Source organism: Rutilus rutilus (assembly GCF_951802725.1).
Source record: "Rutilus rutilus genome assembly, chromosome: 10".
Lineage (NCBI taxonomy): Eukaryota > Metazoa > Chordata > Actinopteri > Cypriniformes > Leuciscidae > Rutilus > Rutilus rutilus.
This window is the reverse complement of record NC_140215.1, coordinates 35,147,797-35,168,472: the sequence shown is the minus strand read 5'-3', so window position 1 is coordinate 35,168,472 and position 20,676 is coordinate 35,147,797. Positions and strand designations below refer to the sequence as shown.

The 20,676-nt window shown below is 38.8% G+C and overlaps 1 protein-coding gene across 2 annotated transcripts; it reads right to left on the bottom strand.

Annotated features, from left to right (window-relative positions):
- Nucleotides 1-1,436: 1,436 nt before the first annotated feature.
- sp3a (sp3a transcription factor) lies at nt 1,437-20,336 on the bottom strand. Of its 2 annotated transcripts, none has more exons than XM_084421821.1 (8): nt 20,180-20,336; nt 19,868-19,941; nt 19,636-19,731; nt 16,755-17,729; nt 7,618-7,834; nt 5,976-6,165; nt 5,593-5,789; nt 1,437-3,200 (listed from the first exon to the last, which is right to left on the bottom strand). In XM_084421821.1, the coding sequence occupies exons 1-8, from the start codon at nt 20,184-20,186 to the stop codon at nt 2,884-2,886; spliced, it is 2,073 nt and encodes a 690-aa protein (XP_084277947.1). In that variant the 5' UTR covers nt 20,187-20,336; the 3' UTR covers nt 1,437-2,883. The 2 variants fall into 2 exon arrangements, with proteins under 2 accessions (XP_084277947.1, XP_084277948.1); XM_084421822.1 differs by having other exon boundaries at nt 5,976-6,066.
- Between the last annotated feature and the right edge of the window lie 340 nt (nt 20,337-20,676).

Sequence of the window (20,676 nt, the reverse complement as noted above, 5' to 3'; positions counted from 1 at the left end):
AAAGACACTACAGCTCAAGTGTTTTTGAAGTTTTTTTTTTTATGTTCACCAAGGTTGCATTTATTTGATCAAAAATACAGTAAACAGTAATATTGCAAAATGTTACAAATTAACATAATTGTCCACTTTACTTTAATTATTGCCGAAGCTGAATTTTCAGCATCATCACTCCAGTCTTCAGTGTCACATGATCCTTCAAGAACTCATACTATGATGATCTGATGCTCACAAAACCATTTATTATGTTGAAAACTACATTGTGCTGCTTAAGTCTTTTTGTGGAAACTATGATACGTTTTCAGGATTTCCTTGATGAATAGAAGTGTATAAAGATATAAATGTATCATAGTAATGTCTTTACTGTCCCTTTTGATCAATGTAATGTGTCCCCGCTGAATAAAATTAATAAAAAAATTAAAAAAACATCAATCTTACTGCCCCCAAACTTTTGAACGGTATGTAATTTAGAAAAAAAAAAGAAAAAGAAAAGAAAATGTGTAAATGGATTTTATGTCAACTAATCATTTAAAGTTTTGTACTGTATGTAAGAGTGCGCATCAGTGTTCTGCGAGAATAAGACAACTGACAAGCACAGGATTATGTTTAGTCATTTTAGTGTGAAATAAACAGCTGCCCTCAAAAGTGGGCATTGTACAATAGTCCGAAGATTTCTTGAAAAAAACGACCAAATAAAAAATAATAATAAAAGTGACACGTTAAGATGCTATTTATAATGAACAAAATCAAATTTAGACTTCACAAACTAAACGACCCAAAAAAAAAATGCAATTCTGGATCACTGTGACAGAAGAACAACCCTCATCAACGCAGAAAACCAAATAGTGTTTCATGATCTGCCATTAACCCCCACTGGACCCGTTCAATCAAACTCGCGTGGGACATTTCTGATCGTTACAAACTTGGCTACGGGAGGTTTTAAAATCCCCCCCCAACACAAAAATTGGCAATGGTACTCAAAGAGTCGGTAGATAAAGAGACAATTATAATTAGTTGAAGGAATAAAAAAAAAACATAAGCCGAGAATAACTGTACAGTACCACGTGGAAACAAAGCCATACTTGTACAGAGCAAACGAGTGTGTCGTGACTGATGGCCTGCAGTGTGTTTAACTAAATCCGTACAAAAAAATGATCATTAGCAAACTCTTATGAGCACGATCTGAAAGACTTTCGGCTACAGAGGGAGTTCAAAACCTACGTGAACATATCGCCTTCTTCATCGTCATCACAGTTAGGTAGTGATGTGACGGATGTTGTCCCACAAAGCGTTAGGTTGTTTCACATTGGTTTGCACGTCCCTATAGGCTGTCCTTTCGACACAGCGTTGCTCTTTTGGTCCTGAAACACAGTTGTACACATTAACGCTGCAAAACCACCAGAAAAAAAAAAAAAAAAAGAAAAGAAAAGAAAAAAGAACAGTTTTTCTCTCGATTTTATCAAAGAGTGCGAATTCAGTTTGGCAAACTACAAACCGATTCAAGTTCATACAAACGATTCTTGATGCTGATTACAGTCCAGTCTTTAAAAAAAGTAAAGCCGAAGGGAGTTTTTTTTTTCCTTTAGAAAAGCAGTTGTGGACACCACAAATCCAGATTACAATGTATATAAATATCTTTTTGCTCAAAAAGACTTCATTCGCAACAAATTCATATTGAAAGATCTGATCAACTCGAAGAGGTTTGAGAATTATGGTACATAAAATGCTTTTAATTACATGATTGTTTCATATTTGCCCCATTCGTTGGGCCTGGTTTACCTACAAAAAAACAAAAAAAAAACACATAAAATAAATCATAAGACATTTTAAAGACACTATTGGACACCTTCATGACTCCCGACAGCAACTGGCAGGCAAGGTCTTTTGTTTTACATCGTTCTCCTTGTGTGGAGAACTTACACCACGAATATCACTTACAACCTAGAATTACAATGAAAGAAAGAGCGAAGCCACAAAGGGAAAATTCTGCCATTACTTACTCCCCCCACTTCCCGAAAAAGCAGTTCAAGCCTACGACGCTGCATTCCCAATCTTCTGGAACTTTTTGTTGTTGTGAGGAACAGATTTGTAACTTCCCATCCACCCAAAGCTCACGACTACGTAAAAAAAAATCAAATCGAGTCTCAACATTACTGGCATCAGGTTCTCACATAGTCACTAAACGTTACAGGGCAAATGGTGAACAAGCTGCGGCCAGATGGGATGTTCACCCAATAACAACTTCACTTCTGGGCCATTTCTCACACATTATGATTTCAGATTACTTTAAATAAGGTGCTGGAGTCATAAACTGGCTGTTTATGGCCCTTGTTGTTGCGCGTAATTCTTCAAAAACCAAACATGGGGGAAGAAATAATGAGAGATTTCTCACTCTTTGGCTAAACCGGTCCTTCAACATCATCATCATCAGCCACCCGTTTGTCACCAGCGCTGCTTTCTTTATACAACACGATTAAACCCATTCCAACAAGTACACACTGAAACAGATGCTTGACACCCATGAGCGACTCGGCCTTTGTACACGACAGCTTATAATACAATATAAGGCATTTCAGTGTTGTATGTGAAAACAAGAAATAATGTTTCCCCCATAAAAAGATGAACAAATCCCCCAATAATTCTATATTTGTAAAATATATATATTTATATATATATGTGTGTGTGTGTGTGTGTGTATATATGCATTCACGTAAATGTACATATTTACGTAAAGGAGGGTAAATATGTAAAGGTATAAAAGCAAGGTATATGCGCGAGCGTGGAATCGATCGATGTAGTCAAAATGGAGTCTGAGGTTTGCGGGAGAAGAGGATGTGATGTCGTACAGGAAGAGGCGGGACCTCTCCTGTAGGACTCGTCACACGATCACTCGACCCCGTCCCCGGTGGACACGGACACTAACTGCAGAGGGATCTCGGCCGTGCTCAGCTGGTCCTGCGAGCTGGAGGTGTTGACGGTGGCGTTGACGGTGGCGAGGCCCTGCATGGAGCCGGGCTGGATGTTGGTGAGGATGAGTGTGGTGCCGCCCGCCGTGATGATGCTGTCCGAGGACATGGCTCCGCCCACACTGGACACCACGGCTCCGCCTCCCTTCTTGTTCTGGTGCGTCTTTATGTGCTTGGCCAGGTGATCGCTGCGCATGAATCTCTTCGAACACTCTGAACACACGAACTTCTTCTCTCCTGATGACGGCGGAAGAATGAATGACATGAAAAATTAGGAAAAGAGAAAAGCGGTTACAAAGCATAGTGAGCTCCCAGCATGAAGCCTGCTTAAAAAGCTCATTTATCTATAAAAAAAACAAAAAAATATGTTGAGCCCAATTCTAAGGCATGCCTCCATTGCAAAGGAACCAATCCTAAAATGCACTGTAAAGACACAGAATACACTGTAAAAAAAATGCTGGGTTGTTTTAACCCAATTTTGGGTCAAATACGGAGAAACCCAAAGGTTGGGTTAAAAAATGTAATTTAAAAATTTAACCCAGCGGCTGGGTTTGTCCATATTTGACCCAAAATTGGGTTGAAACAACCCAGCTTTTTTAGTGTACCGTAAAACATGCTGTTTTATAGCTACACTACTGTTCAAACATTTGAGTCCGGTATGATTTTTGTAATGTTTTTGAACAAGTCTTATGATCAGCAAGGCTGCATGTATTTGATCAAAAACATAGTATATAAAAATATTGTGAAACATTAATCAAAATATAACTTATTCCTGTGATCAAAGCTGAATTTTCAGCATCATTACTCCAGTCTTCAGTGTCACATGATCCTTCAGAAATCATTCTGATATGATGATTTATGAATGTTTAAGTACAATTTTTGTGACATTTTATATTAGGTGTCTTAAACTACTATAAACTGTTAGGTACAGTGTACTTATTGTGTTCATATTGTATTGTAAAACATTTGTGCTGCTATTGAGGAGGATATGTGTAAGGGAAGGTCAACAGTGTAATAATTACAGATGTAGTTACCAGGGTTCCCACTCTTTCATGAACACCAGATTCAAGGACTTTCATGGACTTTTTAAAGCATCTTTTATTTTATATCAAGCACAATAAAGGTGTGTTTGTTACTACCAATCTGGAGTGGACAGTATCAAAGACCCACTGTACCTGTGTGTATCATTACGGCAATAATGTTAAAGCATATACGGACAACTAAAATCTAATTTAAGAATTTAAAATTCAGCGAGGGCTGGTACAGTGTGTGTGTGTGTGTGTGTGTGTGTGTGTGTGAGTGAGTCACAGATTGCAGCTTTCTTATTCCTTCTTTAAACATTTATTATTTCACACTGGTTTTAGTTTTCTTTTTTATGAACAATTTCTTGATTAAAACATTAAAATATAGAGAATACCATATATGAATTTTGCAATTAAATTAAATATGAATAAGGTACCTTCAAGCACATTAGCTTCTTATCACTCCACCGTTTAACCGTTATGCCAACGCTTGTAAGCGGTGTAAAAATATGGGTCGCATTGTTCAGAACAAAACCGGCAGAGGAGTTGAATGAAAATGCAAACCATGCTACTCTAACAAAATATAGTTCACCAGTGTTTAGGACCTGTGTTTGTTTTCACATACTGTCTGAATTTTAAGTACTTTCAAGAAGCGTGGGAATTAATTACAGCTATATTTACATGCACGTATTTTTTTTATGGAGTGTCTGTTTACAATGTGCAAATATCCCGCCTTGTTGGCAGAGGTTATTTGCACTAACTCCGCCCACTGAATCCGCCTTTTTCCGAACTCGCTCTACCTCCTTTTCCCGTTACATCAGATCGGAAAGGCATTTATTTTCAATAAAAATGAAGAAAATATTTCGAAAATTGAAAATAAATGGTCTAACGTGTGTTTATCAATAAAGTGTTTATTGGTAAGGGTTAGGTGCCTTATTTGTCCCTAAATTGTGTTGTGGCAGTATCCATTTAATATTTTTTTAATAAATATAATAATTTACACTATGTAATTATTGCATATCGTTTTAATGTACAACAAAACTGAGGTGCAAATAGTATCTGCCGCTATTTATAAGTACAAATAGCATCTAACAACTATTTACACTTATTGCAGAGAAAATACTGCTATTTTTACATAGTGTAAATATAATCTATTGATGAAGAGTGAAAACGGCCACTGCCATTTGTATCAAATGATTCATTTAAATGTTACTACATAGTAGTTAAAGAGGCTTGATTTAAAGTGGGATCCTGGAAGATACATTATTTAAAGACATTATTCAGCAATAACTTTGAACCTGAACAATTTACAGGTGATGTTTGAAGAAAGTTGGGGAGAAATGAGAATACTGAAAAGCATTAACACACATTATTGTGTTTTATATGTGTAGCCTATGTTTGCCTCAAATGCTTTAGCTGCACTGTTGTACTGTTATGCTAACATTAAACTCCAAATCAGTCACTAATGAGACTCTATACAGGTCAGGATGGTGCCTTAGACACTAGCAAGGAGGCTCACAAGGTTTTGGGGACCGAGGTAGTCACAGACGTGTGTGTGTGTGTGTGTGTGTGTGTGTGTGTGTGTGTGTGTGAGAGAGGAAGAGTACCAGTGTGCGTTCTCCTGTGTCGCTGCAATTCATCACTGCGCGTGAACCTCTTCCCACAAAACATCCAGGTGCAGACAAAGGGTCTCTCTCCCGAGTGCCAGCGCAGGTGAGCTCGCAAGTGAGACGTCTTCCCGTATACCTTCCCGCAGCCAGCTATATGGCACACGTGCTGTTTCTTCTTGCCCATGTTAGATCCCCTACAACATATAATTACAAATGTACAGTCAGAATGGAAATATATCACACACATCCAGCAATGAAGACATGTAGTCAAACACACACCATAGGGTGTCTGTGTTACACATGAATATGAATTTCACTGCGTCTCAAAACAAAATGAGCTGCTAAAGGAAACAGCAGTGCTTTCGGCAGTGTGATCTCACCTCCCACCTCCCTCTTTGCAGTTGGGGCAGGTGCATGCGACCCTGCGCAGACGTTTGCCCTCCTGGTTCAATCCCTCCATCTCCTCCTCCACTAAACGAACACGAAGGTGAGAGAGGTCATTGGCATTCAGCGTAGAGCTACTGTCCAGAGGCCACTCCTCCGAATCAGGCTCCTCCTTAATCTGAATATCTATAGAGTATAGTATGATCAGCGTTACACTAACAGCACTGCAGAATTACGGCTACACACATCCTCTGTAACGGCACTCTAAATGATTTGATCTTGCCTGCATTATCTTGTTTACTCAATAGAGGCCTGAAGATTTCCACAAAAGCACAGATTCCAAAGGAATTCACAGGATGACGTGGAATGTCACGAAATTTGGCAAACATTTGAAGAATAAATTAAAAGTGGGGTTATAAAACTGCATTATGGACAAGTGTGAATAAAAATAAAAAAAAACACAAAAAGACGGCTATTTACAGGCATAGCGGAGGATTTTCTTTTTCCGGGTGGATCATCAAGACTATTGGTCCTCCTAAGTGTCAATCATTCTGGTGATATGTTTACGTAAGGCCGTCGTACGTGCTCGTGCACACGATTCACACGATGGCGTGCGCTCAAAACACAGGTTGGGCTTTCCACTGATGCCTCAGTCGCGAAGTTTCTACTTGACAGGTAAAGTTTGGCATGCTATTTGGAGAAATCCATTTAAAAATCACTGCTAGTAAAAGTTAATGTAAGCTATGATTAGCTCGTGCACACGTTTAATAGGCATTCCCTCTCGGGAGCAGGTAGAGTGTTGCGCATGTGCATTTTTTCAAAAAGTGGAGAGGGCGGTTCTTTTCTAAAATTCAGGAAAATCCTCCGCTATACCTTTAAATATGAAGTCTGCTTGTGTGAATGAGTCTAATACACAAATACTGAAGCGCTTGAGGTGTTTTCAGTTTTATGAGCATTTTACCATTTCATTTGATAAAACTAACAGATACACACACTATGATTTAACTGAAAGAAATCATGACAGAAATATATTACTATTGTACACTAAAATGTACGTACATAACAATAAGAGTTTAAAACGTTTAAGGAATACCACAAAATATCAAACCATTTTAAACTTAATCAGTAAGCCTCTGTTGTGCAGCACTTTGTTTGCCATAATATGAAAGGAATTTTTCACATTTTAAAAGATGTTTTATGCAATTAATGGATCATTTAAAACAGATGACAGAATTGCTGAAGAAAATTGCTTCATAGATGACCACTATTATTGTTCAAATTGTAATACATTAAATTAAGTTTTCTTAATTAGACCAATCTTAATAATCAAATAGACTAATTAAACCATTAAAACAGAATCCAGACTGAACACATAATTTAGAAAAGATTTTCATAGGGCCCTGCATCTATCCACCATGTTTTTCCCCCCCCATAAATCAGTGGTTCTCAACCCTGGTCCTGGTCATATCTCCCTAATCAAACACACCTGATTCAACGCATCAGCTCATTAGTAAAGACTCAAAGATCTCAAACGAGTGTGCCAGAAAAGAGAGACATCAAAACTGAGCAGTGTTGGGGTACTCCAGGACCAGGATTGGGAACCCACGTCCCGAGGGAAAGAAGCACCCGCTGCTGTACCTCCAGTGCTGTCGGTGTCCTCGGACTGCTGGAACTGAATGCCTGCCTGGCCCATGGTGTTGACCGTCACCGACTGCAGGTTAGGCATCTGTCCCGAGCTCAGGCTGACCTGTGTGCCGGCCTGGCCCAGAGACAGCGTCTGCACCGGGGCGAGAGTAATCTGCTGAGCGGGAGCCGTCTGGAGCTGGAGGTTCTGGAGGTTCTGGACTCCTTGGACCTGCGGGGACAGATTGGGACAGAAGAATGGGTAAAGGTAACACACGAAAATTAAAAGTCTGTCATTATTTACTCACCCTCACGTTGTTCCAAACTAGGGATGCTAACGATTAATCGACAATGGATTAATTGTCCATAATAATTACTAATAATAAATGACCAATCCAAGCACGCTCCAGTTGTAAAACCGTGTGCGATTGGTCTCTAGACATCGTCCCTACACACTGAACCCAAGATCCAGTTTCCAGTGGTTGAACTTTCAAAAAAAAAAAAAAAGTGTCATGATCACAACGCTTTAGCCAAGCAGCATGTCAATGTCACTCTGTCATCTACGCATTGTCTTATGTTGTGTTTGGGCTCATTCGAGACAACCTGCTCTAAATAAAGATATGCAATCTACTATGGATTACTAATGTTTGACGAGGTTACAAACCAAAACGTGGCGCAAAAGCATCATGTGTATGCAGTTTACATGTCCGTCAGCTACTTCTTTTTTTTCTTTTTTTTAATACAAATATTTGGTATAGTTTGGTCTCTAAATGTGCTTTTATTCTGCTAGTTGAGACCTTTTCAACAATATATGATGATATAGTCCCTCTGTTATGTACGATGATTTTACTGATCACATTTTCATGTCAAACATTTTTCATGCTATGAAAAGATCGCACATCTAATTTAAAAGCACTTGTTAGGTGATGGTCATATTCCCTAAATTCACTATAAAGTCAATCTTATACGCTTTAAAATAACACCTATGTGTATGTTAAGCAAGTGGTTAAGTAAAGTGATAACTTATTAGCGCCCCCATTTTGGATTTAAGAGGTTAATTGTAGGGACGGGCATTTCAAGCAAAAATATTATTCGAAGATCACTGGGTATTATTCGATAAAATAAAAATAAAAACACACCCTTCCCCACATGCATGTGTAGGCTACACACCAGAGCATGCGAGCGAAGCCGTGTGACGCTTAAATACAACTTAAAACACACGTTTCATATTTATGTTTAAATAATATAATGTTCTTTTTAAATTTTGTTGATTATGTGAAAAGGGAGATGAGATGAGTGAGATAGGATCATAAAGATGCCCAATATATCGACATATGGAGTGGGTCAAACATGATTTTGACCACTTCATTAAGTTTTGTTTTGTAGAAAGCCTTTCTTTAAAGTGAATTTCGTTTTGTATAAATTGTATCTTAATTTTAATCAATGTTTCATCAACCAATTGCCTGGATTTAATAAATAAGAAGCAAATATAACAGACAATATAATCAGGACACGGAGGCGCCGACGTGATCACTAGCATTGCATGTGAACTGGAGCTCGTCTCATAAATGCAGGGTTCCTGCAGGTTTCAGTTAGTCAAATTTAAGACCTTTTTAAGACATTTTAAGACCATAAAGATTGAAATTTAAGACCTACACGACGCATTGCCAAAAAAATATTAAAATCAAAGAATACATTTTATTTCAATGAATTCAGTAATTGAAAAAGCATTAACTTAATTTACAGATAAAGCAATCACATTAGTAACCTTCCAGACCCAACAACGCGTCAGAGAAAAGAACAGAATCAGATATAATTTTTTATAGAAAATTGTACTTTGCATATTATAGGCCTACTGTAAAAACACATAATTATTAGTTGATTTTAGTTGATCATAACTAGAGATGAAATGGCATGAACATTTCATTTAATTATTATAGTGCCAAAAATGATCAGTTATCACAGAATCCTGTTCAAAAGTACTAATACTACACAATGAAATCAATTCACCAAGTTTTATGTCGAAAAACAGCAAATAACAAATAAAATTAGCATCAATATGCACTAACATAAACATTAAAATAATACGATTAAAAATGATAGCCAGATTTTAAAAGTGTCTTGCAACATGTTATATACTAAAGTTCAAATAAAGTTGACAAAAAAGTTTTTTATAAAAAGATAAACCTCACATATTTCAGACTTTAATTTATCTTTTTTGCTCATTCTTTTTATAAAAAAATGATTTAGTGACATTTACAATACAGTTTAGCTTATCTTTTATTATAAATAGTAAAATTCGGTCCGATTTTCCCGTGGCGTCTGTCGTTGCTATGCAACCATGCACTGCTCTCCACAATGACAAAAAAGTTTTAGTGGCTAATGGATTTCCACCGCCGAAAAACACTTGCTGTAGCTCTGTTACAAGATTTATTTACGGAGAGGAGAGAACAACACCCGTAGTGTTTGGGTGCACCCGCATCCTTCATGTCTTTTGTCATGTTGCTGCGCCTGGAAAAAAACGAGTGCGTCGCTTCTATTATAAGCGCGCTTACCGCGCCGTCCGCGCGCCTACATTTGAATGAACTTGAGCGCGAAAAAGACGCGATATGTGAACTGCCTCTTGGGGAGCGACTTCGATACTTTTTTGCTACTTTGTAATAACTTTCTGCGGCCAGCGTTTCTGGAAATGAACGAGGGTAAAATCTTTTTTAAGACCTGACTAAACGAAATTTAAGACCGCGGATGAAAATCTGGCTGTTTTTAAGACGTTTTAAGGCCTTAAATTTAAAGTTCAGAATTTAAGACATTTTAAGACTTTTTAAGACCCCGCGGGAACCCTGAAATGAATCGAAACTCAGCGTATAGGCTATACTTGCCTCAGAGAAAGCTTGAAATGTCTACTTTTAAACAAAACAATTCAAAACAGAAGGAAATGGGCTACTCTCTGCTTATGTAGGCTATGAAGTGTGCATTTCTCTCTATAGGCACGTTCACTAATTAAGTCTTCGTCGTCGGTTAGGAACCTGGGTGTGCTCTTTGATACCAATCTTTCATTTGAAAGTCACGTGTCTAGTATCTGTAAAACCGCATTTTTCCATCTTAAAAATATATCTAAATTACGTCATATGCTCTCATTGACAAATGCGGAACAATTAGTCCATGCGTTCATGACCTCAAGGCTAGATTATTGTAATGCTCTACTGGGTGGTTGCCCTGCACGCTTAATAAACAAACTACAGCTGGTCCAAAACGCAGCAGCTCGAGTTCTTACCAGAACCAGGAAGTATGACCATATTAGCCCGGTTCTGTCAAAACTGCACTGGCTCCCTATTAAACATCGCATCAATTTTAAAATATTGCTGATTACTTACAAAGCACTAAATGGTTTAGCTCCGCAGTACTTGAGCGAGCTCTTAACGCATTATACTCCTTCACGTCTATTGCGATCTCAAAATTCCGGCCAGTTGATAATACCTAGAATATCTAAATCAACTGCTGGCGGTAGATCCTTTTCCTATTTAGCACCAAAACTTTGGAACAGCCTTCCTACCATTGTCCGGGAAGCAGACACACTCTGTCAGTTCAAATCTAGATTAAAGACACATCTCTTTGACATAGCGTTCACATAATACATTATAGACTTCTATAATTCAATATTAGGCTGCATAGATTAGGTCAGCTGGAACCGGGAACACTTCCCATAAATCCTGATGTACTTGTTACATCATGAGAAGAATGGCATCTACGCTAATTTTAGTGTCTTTGTTTATCCCAAGGTTTTCCCGCAGCCTGCCGGATCCAGGCCGTTTCCAGATCTGATGAAGGACCTTCGCCTGGACCCGATGTCAATGCAGTGCTGAAGGGCCAACTAGTCTCTCCCTATGGAGGATCCCTTTCCCACTCTACAGATAACGCGTCGTCGGGAAAACTCAATTTGCGTATCTACCCCGAATTGATAAAATAAAATAAAATTCTGAATCAAAACTATAAGGAAACACCAGTAATTTGTTTAGGTTTGGTTTGTAGGGAATTCCAAACCTGCACACATATATTCAAACGCACATAACTATAGAACTCGTTCTTAATGTGCATCTGAACGCCATCAGCGTTTCTCACAGGTTCGCGTTTAAAGTCTGTGTAGAGAGAATGGTGTCTTCTTGGCGGCCCTAATTTAAAAACAAATGATCGTTGCGACGGAAGCGAATCAATCAAAACTAACTTTAGCTGGAAAATAACTTTATTAAAGAACCGCTATAAAGCCAAAACAATCTTACGTTATATTATACATTTATCTCTGTGAAGCTGCTTTGAGACAATCTACATTGTTAAAAGCGCTATATAAATGAAGATGACTTGACTTGACTAATGCGAAGATGGCGAGTGAGCATCGTCAACCTCATCTTTGCAGCCGACACTGACACAGAAAACACTAGTTTATTAATAAACAATTCAAATGTGTCATGCATAATCATTCCTTTTGCATTAATCATTACTTTTTGGAGGAAATATTACCACTCCGCTCACATGCTCTGGTGTGAGACAATGTGTAGGCCTATCATCTTCTGTTTTCTGAGAGTTGATTGACATCTTTTAGATGCGTTATTGGCATCGCCAGCCTCTGGTTACATGAACATGTCACCACCGCATCAGAACCGAAAACATGGGATTTTTTTAAAGACAATAAAATCGCACAACCTATTTGATTCGATTCTATAATAAAATCAACTAATCTAATATTCGAAAATCGACTCATCCCTAGTTAATTGATCGTTAATTTAGACAATGATTGTTTATGGGAACCATATTCTTAGTAAATTAAGATATTTTTAATGAAAGGTACTTGTCCCTTCAAAAGTTATAACGGCGTTGTAATACGAATCGAGCGGTTTATTCAAAGTCTTGTGAAGAGATACGATCGCTTAGTTTACATGAACATTTAATTTAGGCTTTTTGTTACATCTAAAAAAAAACAATCAACACACTAGGCTTGGGCGGTATTCGAATTTTGAAACCGTCAAACCGCCTCCCTATTTTACCGGGGTATATGGTATTACCGTGACTAATTAAAAATTATGACATAATGGGCTCAGACGGCGTCACCAAACTGTTGGCTTGTGCCTACACCGTTCAGAAACTGAATGCCAGATCAGGCAAAAAAACAAAAGAAAAAAAAAATCAAGCCCAACCCGTGCACGTTGTGTCTGAGTCAGGCCGACGGCATTAACTGTTATTATGAGCCGGAGCCCACCATTATTCAACATAATATCTGTGTGCGTGCAACAAGCAAGAAGTGCCTTTGTAATCCGGTGACGCGTGTCCACTAATTTTTATTAATAAAACTTTTCTGCAAAGATGGAAGTTGACGATGGCCATCTCTGTAGTGAACGCTATAGAGAGAAATGCACATCATTACACAATCAGAGAGTGGCCTTTTTCTTTTCGTTTTGAATTGTTTCGTTTAAAGAAATTGACGATCGGCATCTGAACGCTATAGAGAGACATGCACATCATGGGTTACAGAGAGTAGGCTAGTCTATTTATTTTCGTTTTGAATGGTTTCGTTTACTGAAATTGACGATCGCATCTCCGTATGAACGCGCCTAGAGAGAAATGCGAACCATTGATTAATCAGACTATATTTATTTTCGTTTTGAATGGTTTTTACTGAAATTGACGATCGCATCTCCGTATGAACGCTATAGAGAGAAATGCCCATCGTGGATTACTTAGCCTAATCAGAGAGTGGCCTTTTTCTTTTCGTTTTGAATTGTTTCGTTTAAAGAAATTGACGATCGGCATCTGAACGCTATAGAGAGACATGCACATCATGGATTACAGAGAGTAGGCTAGTCTATTTATTTTCGTTTTGAATGGTTTCGTTTACTGAAATTGACGATCGCATCTCCGTATGAACGCGCCTAGAGAGAAATGCACATCGTGGATTACTTAGCCTAATCAGTGAGTAGCCTATTTCTTTCGTTTTGAATTGTTTCGTTTAAAGAAATTGATGATCGCCATCTCTGTAGTGAACGCTATAGAGAGAAATGCACACCATTGATTAATCAGACTATATTTCTTTTCGTTTTGAATTGTTTCGTTTAATGAAATTGACGATCACATCTCTGTATGAACGAGAGAAATGCACATAATGGATTACTTAGCCTAATCAGTGAGTTGTATATTTCTTTCGTTTTTAATTGTTTCGTTTAAAGAAATTTCAAGCTTTATTTATTTGTCATGTCTGTGAGGCATAGCCTTTTTTATGAGATTTCAATGCAAGTGACCGCGGCATGCCCATCATGTCATGATTATATGAAATCCAGGCATTTGGTTGATGAAAATTTTATAAAAATTTAGATACAATTTATACAAAACCAAATTCGTTTTAAAGAGGCCTTTTACAAAACTAAATTTATTGAAGTGGTCAAATCGTCTGACTCCCGATGCATCCCATCTTATTTGAGCTGTTCACTTTTCATAATCAACAAAGATGGAAAAAATAACATTATAATATTTGTACTGAAATTGACGATCGCATCTCCGTATGAACGCGCCTAGAGAGAAATGCGAACCATTGATTAATCAGACTATATTTATTTTCGTTTTGAATGGTTTTTACTGAAATTGACGATCGCATCTCCGTATGAACGCGCCTAGAGAGAAATGCGAACCATTGATTAATCAGACTATATTTATTTTCGTTTTGAATGGTTTTTACTGAAATTGACGATCGCATCTCCGTATGAACGCTATAGAGAGAAATGCCCATCGTGGATTACTTAGCCTAATCAGAGAGTGGCCTTTTTCTTTTCGTTTTGAATTGTTTCGTTTAAAGAAATTGACGATCGGCATCTGAACGCTATAGAGAGACATGCACATCATGGATTACAGAGAGTAGGCTAGTCTATTTATTTTCGTTTTGAATGGTTGAAATCCAGGCATTTGGTTGATGAAAATTTTATAAAAATTTAGATACAATTTATACAAAACGAAATTCGTTTTAAAGAGGCCTTTTACAAAACTAAATTTATTGAAGTGGTCAAATCGTCTGACTCCCGATGCATCCCATCTTATTTGAGCTGTTCACTTTTCATAATCAACAAAGATGGAAAAAATAACATTATAATATTTTAACAAATACGAAACTTAATGCGCATATGCATCCTGGCAGCAGTGAGTGGGCGGTTGTTTCGGAGATGCGACATTAGAGGTGTTTACATCTCTCGCGGTCACCTTTTTATTGCACAATTTACAAATTGCCTCGTCAGTATTTACCGGCTCTCCCTTCTCATTCGGTTGGAACCAGAAATATTGCCAAACTGCAACCACACATAAGCATTTTTTAGGCAATAAATAAATTATATATATTAGGGCTGCACGATTAATCGCAATAAAACCGCACGCGATTTGGCAAAGGCTGCGATTATTTTAAGCGCAGCTTGTCAGTGGAGTGCGGCTGATCGGTAGTAAACACTGGCCCATTTGAACACCAGAGGGCGCTCTCACGCAAACACGCTAAATATGCCCCGCCGCAGAAGTACAATAACGGCGCATCATTCCAGGAAATCCCTGTCGCTGTAGCTGAATAGTCAGAAGATTGAAACGCTTTGATTAAACATGACTTATAAATGCACGACTGCCTTATTCTGTGTCAGAAGCTCATCATCTCACAGAAGGAGGAGCTCAACTGTCCTTATGAAGTGAGTTTGGAGTAAATGCATGTTATTAAATGTTGCATGTTATTAAAACGAGGTTCATAAATGATTCTCGTGTTTGGAAAGATATTTGACTCGTGTTGTTTTTTTCAAATGCACGTTGTAAGTGACTCAAACTCACAGTGCTTTCAGACGGAGCAGCGTTTACAGAGCCGTACATCAGTGACAAACTGCGCATAAAAAAATAATCGCAGCCTTTGCGATTTTAAAATCGCGATAAGCGATCTCGATTTAAGTGCGATTACATGGAAATTGCGATTAATCGTGCAGCCCTAATATATATTATAGGCTATATAAGTGCCGGTAATGACGGTATTGAAACTGATACCGGTGCTATTTTAAGATCCCGCGGTATCCGATATTACCGTAATACCGCCCAACCCTACAACACACATTCATACACAATATGGTAAACATGGAAGCTCGTGGTACATGCAAGAACAAACCTCATTGGTTTTTGTGCAGGTTTGTTCTAGCGCGTGTTGCACACACAACCTTCCGTGTTTACCATGTGATGTGCTCTATGTATGTCTTTATATGTGATTGAAAGCCTAAATTGAATCGGTTCATCATATAAAGCGATCATATCTCTTCAGAAGATGGATTAAAACGCTCAATTCATGTGGATTTGTTTTATAACCTATTTGGATCTTTTAAGTTTTGATTACCTGGACTTTCAATGGAGGGACAGAAAACTTTAAGGTTTCATAAAAAATATATCTTAATTTGGGTTTCGAAGATAACCAGTCTTATGGGTTCGGAATGACATGAGTGTGAGTAATGATGACACCTATTTTAATTTTTGGGTGAACTAACCCTCCAAGCATGATCAAGACTTATCAGTTTTTATGATAAATCACTGCCTATTTGTGACTGGGTGGTGGGTTGCTGGTCAAACAATATGTTTGTTGTCATATGCAAGGCCACTAATGAATAATGGTGCAGGAATCACTGTTTTACTAGCGTACACTGTCTGCATCATTACAAAAGATACTAATAAAAAAAAAAAAGGTTCTTAATCCCCAACCCTAAAACTGTAATTTAATTTAATTTATTTTTATAACCACATACCTGGAAGGTTTGCCAACTCATTCATTTGGTGAGGAACATAACGTTTTGAGCAGCATTTTTACACCGTGTCATGCTGTTAAGCCACTGCAGTAAACGCATATTGCAGTATTAAAGCTAACGATTAATTGATCGTTAATTTAAACGACGATTGATCATGGGAATTTGTGAAAATTGACATCCCTAATAACCACACACCTGGAAGGTCTGCCACTGTATTTGTTTTCTTTGGTGTATTGATGGTTTTTTACAAATTTTTCTTAAATGTGTATATTATCTTAAGTGTGTTTATTTAGATATCTTGTACAGCACTTTTGGTCAGTCTTGTGGCTGTTTTTTTATTAAACTTAAACTATAACCCCATACCTGGAAGGTCTGCCACTGTATCTGTCCTGACGGTGAGACGGTCTGGGCCTGGATGAGGAATGTTCCTGGGTTGATGAGCTGGATGTTCTGCATGTTCTGCTGGGCCTGGCCGTCAGCGGTCTGCAAGGGCAGCTGCTGTAACTGGATGACCTGCTGCCCCCCGGACACATGCACCGTGCCCTGACTGAGGTATCCCGACCCGTCTCCCTGCTCTCCCGCCACAGGCTGCGTCAACACGCCCGTGCCGTCTATCGTGCTGGCCTGCTGCTGCTGCGAGGACGAGGAGGATGAAGATGTGGTAGGCACAAACATGTCTGCATTCGAGTTGAGTGTCTGGTGCTGTTCGCCTGCTTTCTCCGAGCCGTCTGAGTTCTCCACGCTCTGATTGGTCATGATCAGCTGTCCGTCAGCCGTGACGCCGGTGGCTATCGCCTGGGCCCCCGAGAGCCCGAGAGAGTCCAGATCCACGCTGTTTATGGGCACAAAGGTAATGTTACCGGGCAAACCCAGAGGCACGTTAGTGACCATCTGACCCTGACTGTTGAAGGCAGAGCTTCCCAGAGACACGTGGTGCACTTGGCCAGACTGGGTCATGAGGTTCTGAGTGTTGCGGATCACATCGGCTGCCGTCGTGCCCGTGACGCTGATGGTCTGGGTGCCGTCCGGGAGGATCTGGATCTGCCCTGAGGCGTCCTGCGCCATTGAAGCCCCCTCGAAACCCAGCTGCCCGTCGGCCGTCTGCACCTGAGGGATGACCTGGTATTGGATGTTAGGCACTGCGCCGGCAGACGTGTCGGTCCCTGACGTGAGTAAGATGGGCTGGCTCTGGAGACCCTGGAGGCTCTGGAGAGGAAGAACATACTGTCCGTTGGACGTGACGATACCCGTGCCGGGAAGATGCAGGACACCCGAGTCGTCCTTTACCGCCTCCCACCTTTCAGACGACCCTGTTAACTGCACTGAGAGGTCTGCGTTCTGGGGAGGAAATCACAAGAGTTTCACACAAGAAAGAAAGTGATGCCACAACAGTGCATGTACACAGTCAAAGCTCTTGCTGTTAATATGCTGACTGATGCAAAACATAGACAAACCCATCCTATAATTTGGTCTGACATGCTGAAAGGTAACAAGGATCAATTTTCCACTAATATAGCAATAATTAATTAAATAGCAAGAAAAAAATTCAATGAAATGAGGAAAAGGCTCAGTAAGTTTCAAAATCAAATCAAATGGAGTTGAATTTGTGAATATGGATTTATTATGGACATTTTTCCTCACTGGATTAAGTCTCTTATCAATGGAAAACAACATTTGGTTGTGCTAATATCTGCATTTGCAATATTCTAGCTTCTCTACGTCGCCAGACATCTATTAGTCCCGGTCCATTCATTGGCCACCTGAAAATGACATCAGCATATGTTTGCATTCTAGAGAAAAGAACTAATCAAATGTATGAAAGTCAAAGTTCTGCTTTGTCTGTAAAATAATCAGTACTTATTACTTCTGGAGGGACGAAGATAAACCCAGCAATTTCCACAGTTTTCTGTACTGCTGTGCAACTGCCATTAGACAAGGTACACGCTAGATTTCATTTTTCACAAGTGAAAATAAGGCTGAGATATAGATTTGTTTGTCACTAGAATTGTATTTACCATGGCTGCATTGGTTTGATCAAAATACTGTAAAAACAGTAATACTGTGAAATATTACAATTTAAAATAAACTGTTTTCTATGTGAACATATAGTCAAATGTAATTTATTCCTGTGATCAAAGCTGAATTTTCAGCATCATTACTCCAGTCTTCAGTGTCACATGATCCTTCAGAAATCATTCTAATGTGATGATATTTTTAATGTTTAAAACAGTTGTGCTGCTTAATATTTTCATAATCTGTGATACTTTTTTCAGGATTCATTGGTGAATAAAAAGTTTGAAAGAACAGCATTTATTTAAAATAGAACTCTAGAAATATTTTTGAACAAAATAAATCTTTACTATCATTTTTTATGAATTTAACACATAAAATAAAAGTATTAATTTCTTTCAACAAAAAAGAAAAGAAAAGAAAAAGAGACCCCAAACTTTTGAATGATAGTATATATTATTACGAAAGATTTCTATTTTAAATTAATGCTGTTATTTTTAAACTTTTTACTCAAAGAATCCTGAAAATGGATTACAGGTTATAAAAAAATATAAATATATTAAGCAGCACAACTGTTTCCAACACTGATAATAAATCATCATATTAAAATGACATCTGAGTGATCATGTGACACGTAATGATGCTGAAAATTCAGCTTTGCATCAGAAATAAATTATATTTTAAAATATATTCAAATAGAAAACCTTTATTATAAACTGTAACAATTTTACTGTTTTTTTTTTACCAAATAAATGCAGTCTTGATGAGCATTAGAGACTTTCAAAAACAAAGTAAAAAATTGTAACGTTTCCAAATTTTTGATACTGATATATATTTTTCCATGCAACTGACTGAAAAGACTGTCCCTCACAGTTTCGCTCTCAGGGAAGATTAAACATGACATGGTCCATTATTTGACTTTCCCAAATATAGCAAAAATTATAGTTCATTTACTCGCTGTCATGTTGATCCAAACCTGTATGGGTCAATGGGTGCTCCACAACTGTTTGGTTACTCTTCACAATATCTTCTTGTGTTCAGCAGAGGAAAGAAATGCATACAGGTTTGGAACAACTTGAGGGTGAGTAGATGATGACAGAATTTTAATTTTTTGGTGAACTACGCATTTAAGTCTGGGGAGTAAACACGCACTCAAAGCAAACAAGCCCTATAGCTCACACTCAAACCACGGTATGGTACAATAAAGGTGATTTATCAGTAGTTGCAGACTTACCACCCCAGCAACACCATTATTCGTGTTTGCCCCGTTCTCTGCTCCGAGGCCGGTGCAAGTGGCGGCGAGCAGGGCGAGCGGCGAGGGCTGTCCGTCCTGACGATGGGCGGGTTTAATACATGAAAGGGGGTGGCCACACAGGAAGTACCAGTGTTTTAACAGAACAAAGTGAAAACTTCACCAAAGCACATGCATTAGAGAATAAGAGAAGAGAGGATTTGATGTGATTTACCTGATCCGCGCCGCCGCCGTCCTGCGCGCTGCTGCTGTCCGCCATGACTCCCGCTTTCACTGGCCCTTCAGGCGCTTAAACACACAAACACACAATACAACATAGCCGTTAGAACCACACATCGCGCGATTGCTGGACAGACGCCATCATACGCGGCTGTTTTAATGGATCATTTGAGCACTGTATTTATTCCCTCCGCGGATCTTAAACTCTCAGATTCACCCGCCTGCTAACATTAGCCTAGCTTAGCATAAACATAGCCTGCACAAAGATTCAAAGCGAGCATTCTCACGCTCTTCAAATCCTACGTACCGGTCATTACGTGAGTTCTTTAAAGAAGACTGATGTCTGCGTTTAATTACACTCCGAGCATGGCTATATTAATCGGTGCCTGCGCTCGCTTTAGTCCAGTTTGTTTTTTTTCCTAATTTGATTGACGGCGGGGCTTCCACTTCGCCAACTGCGTCACCGACAGGAAGTCCCGCCCTTCGTCTCTCATCTCATTGGAGGCTGGGTTGGAGAAGTCGCCTTTTGATTGGACGAGCGGGATGTCTGTCATTTAGAACGGGCTGCTTCCTATGTTTCGTTGTCCGTCAAGTTTTGTCCGTGAAGATGAACAGTTTCCGTCAGTATGGTGAAGGGTTTGTTTTGTTATTGTTTCGACGCGTGTTTGTCTTTTTAGTTTATCATCACGAAAGTTTTACTCTTTTCCTTCACATATTTTGCAAGAATACTAAGTCTCTATTCAAACTAGCAGGGGAACTGATGATACATACTTTTTTTTCATAGTCTTATAATCAGCAATTAAG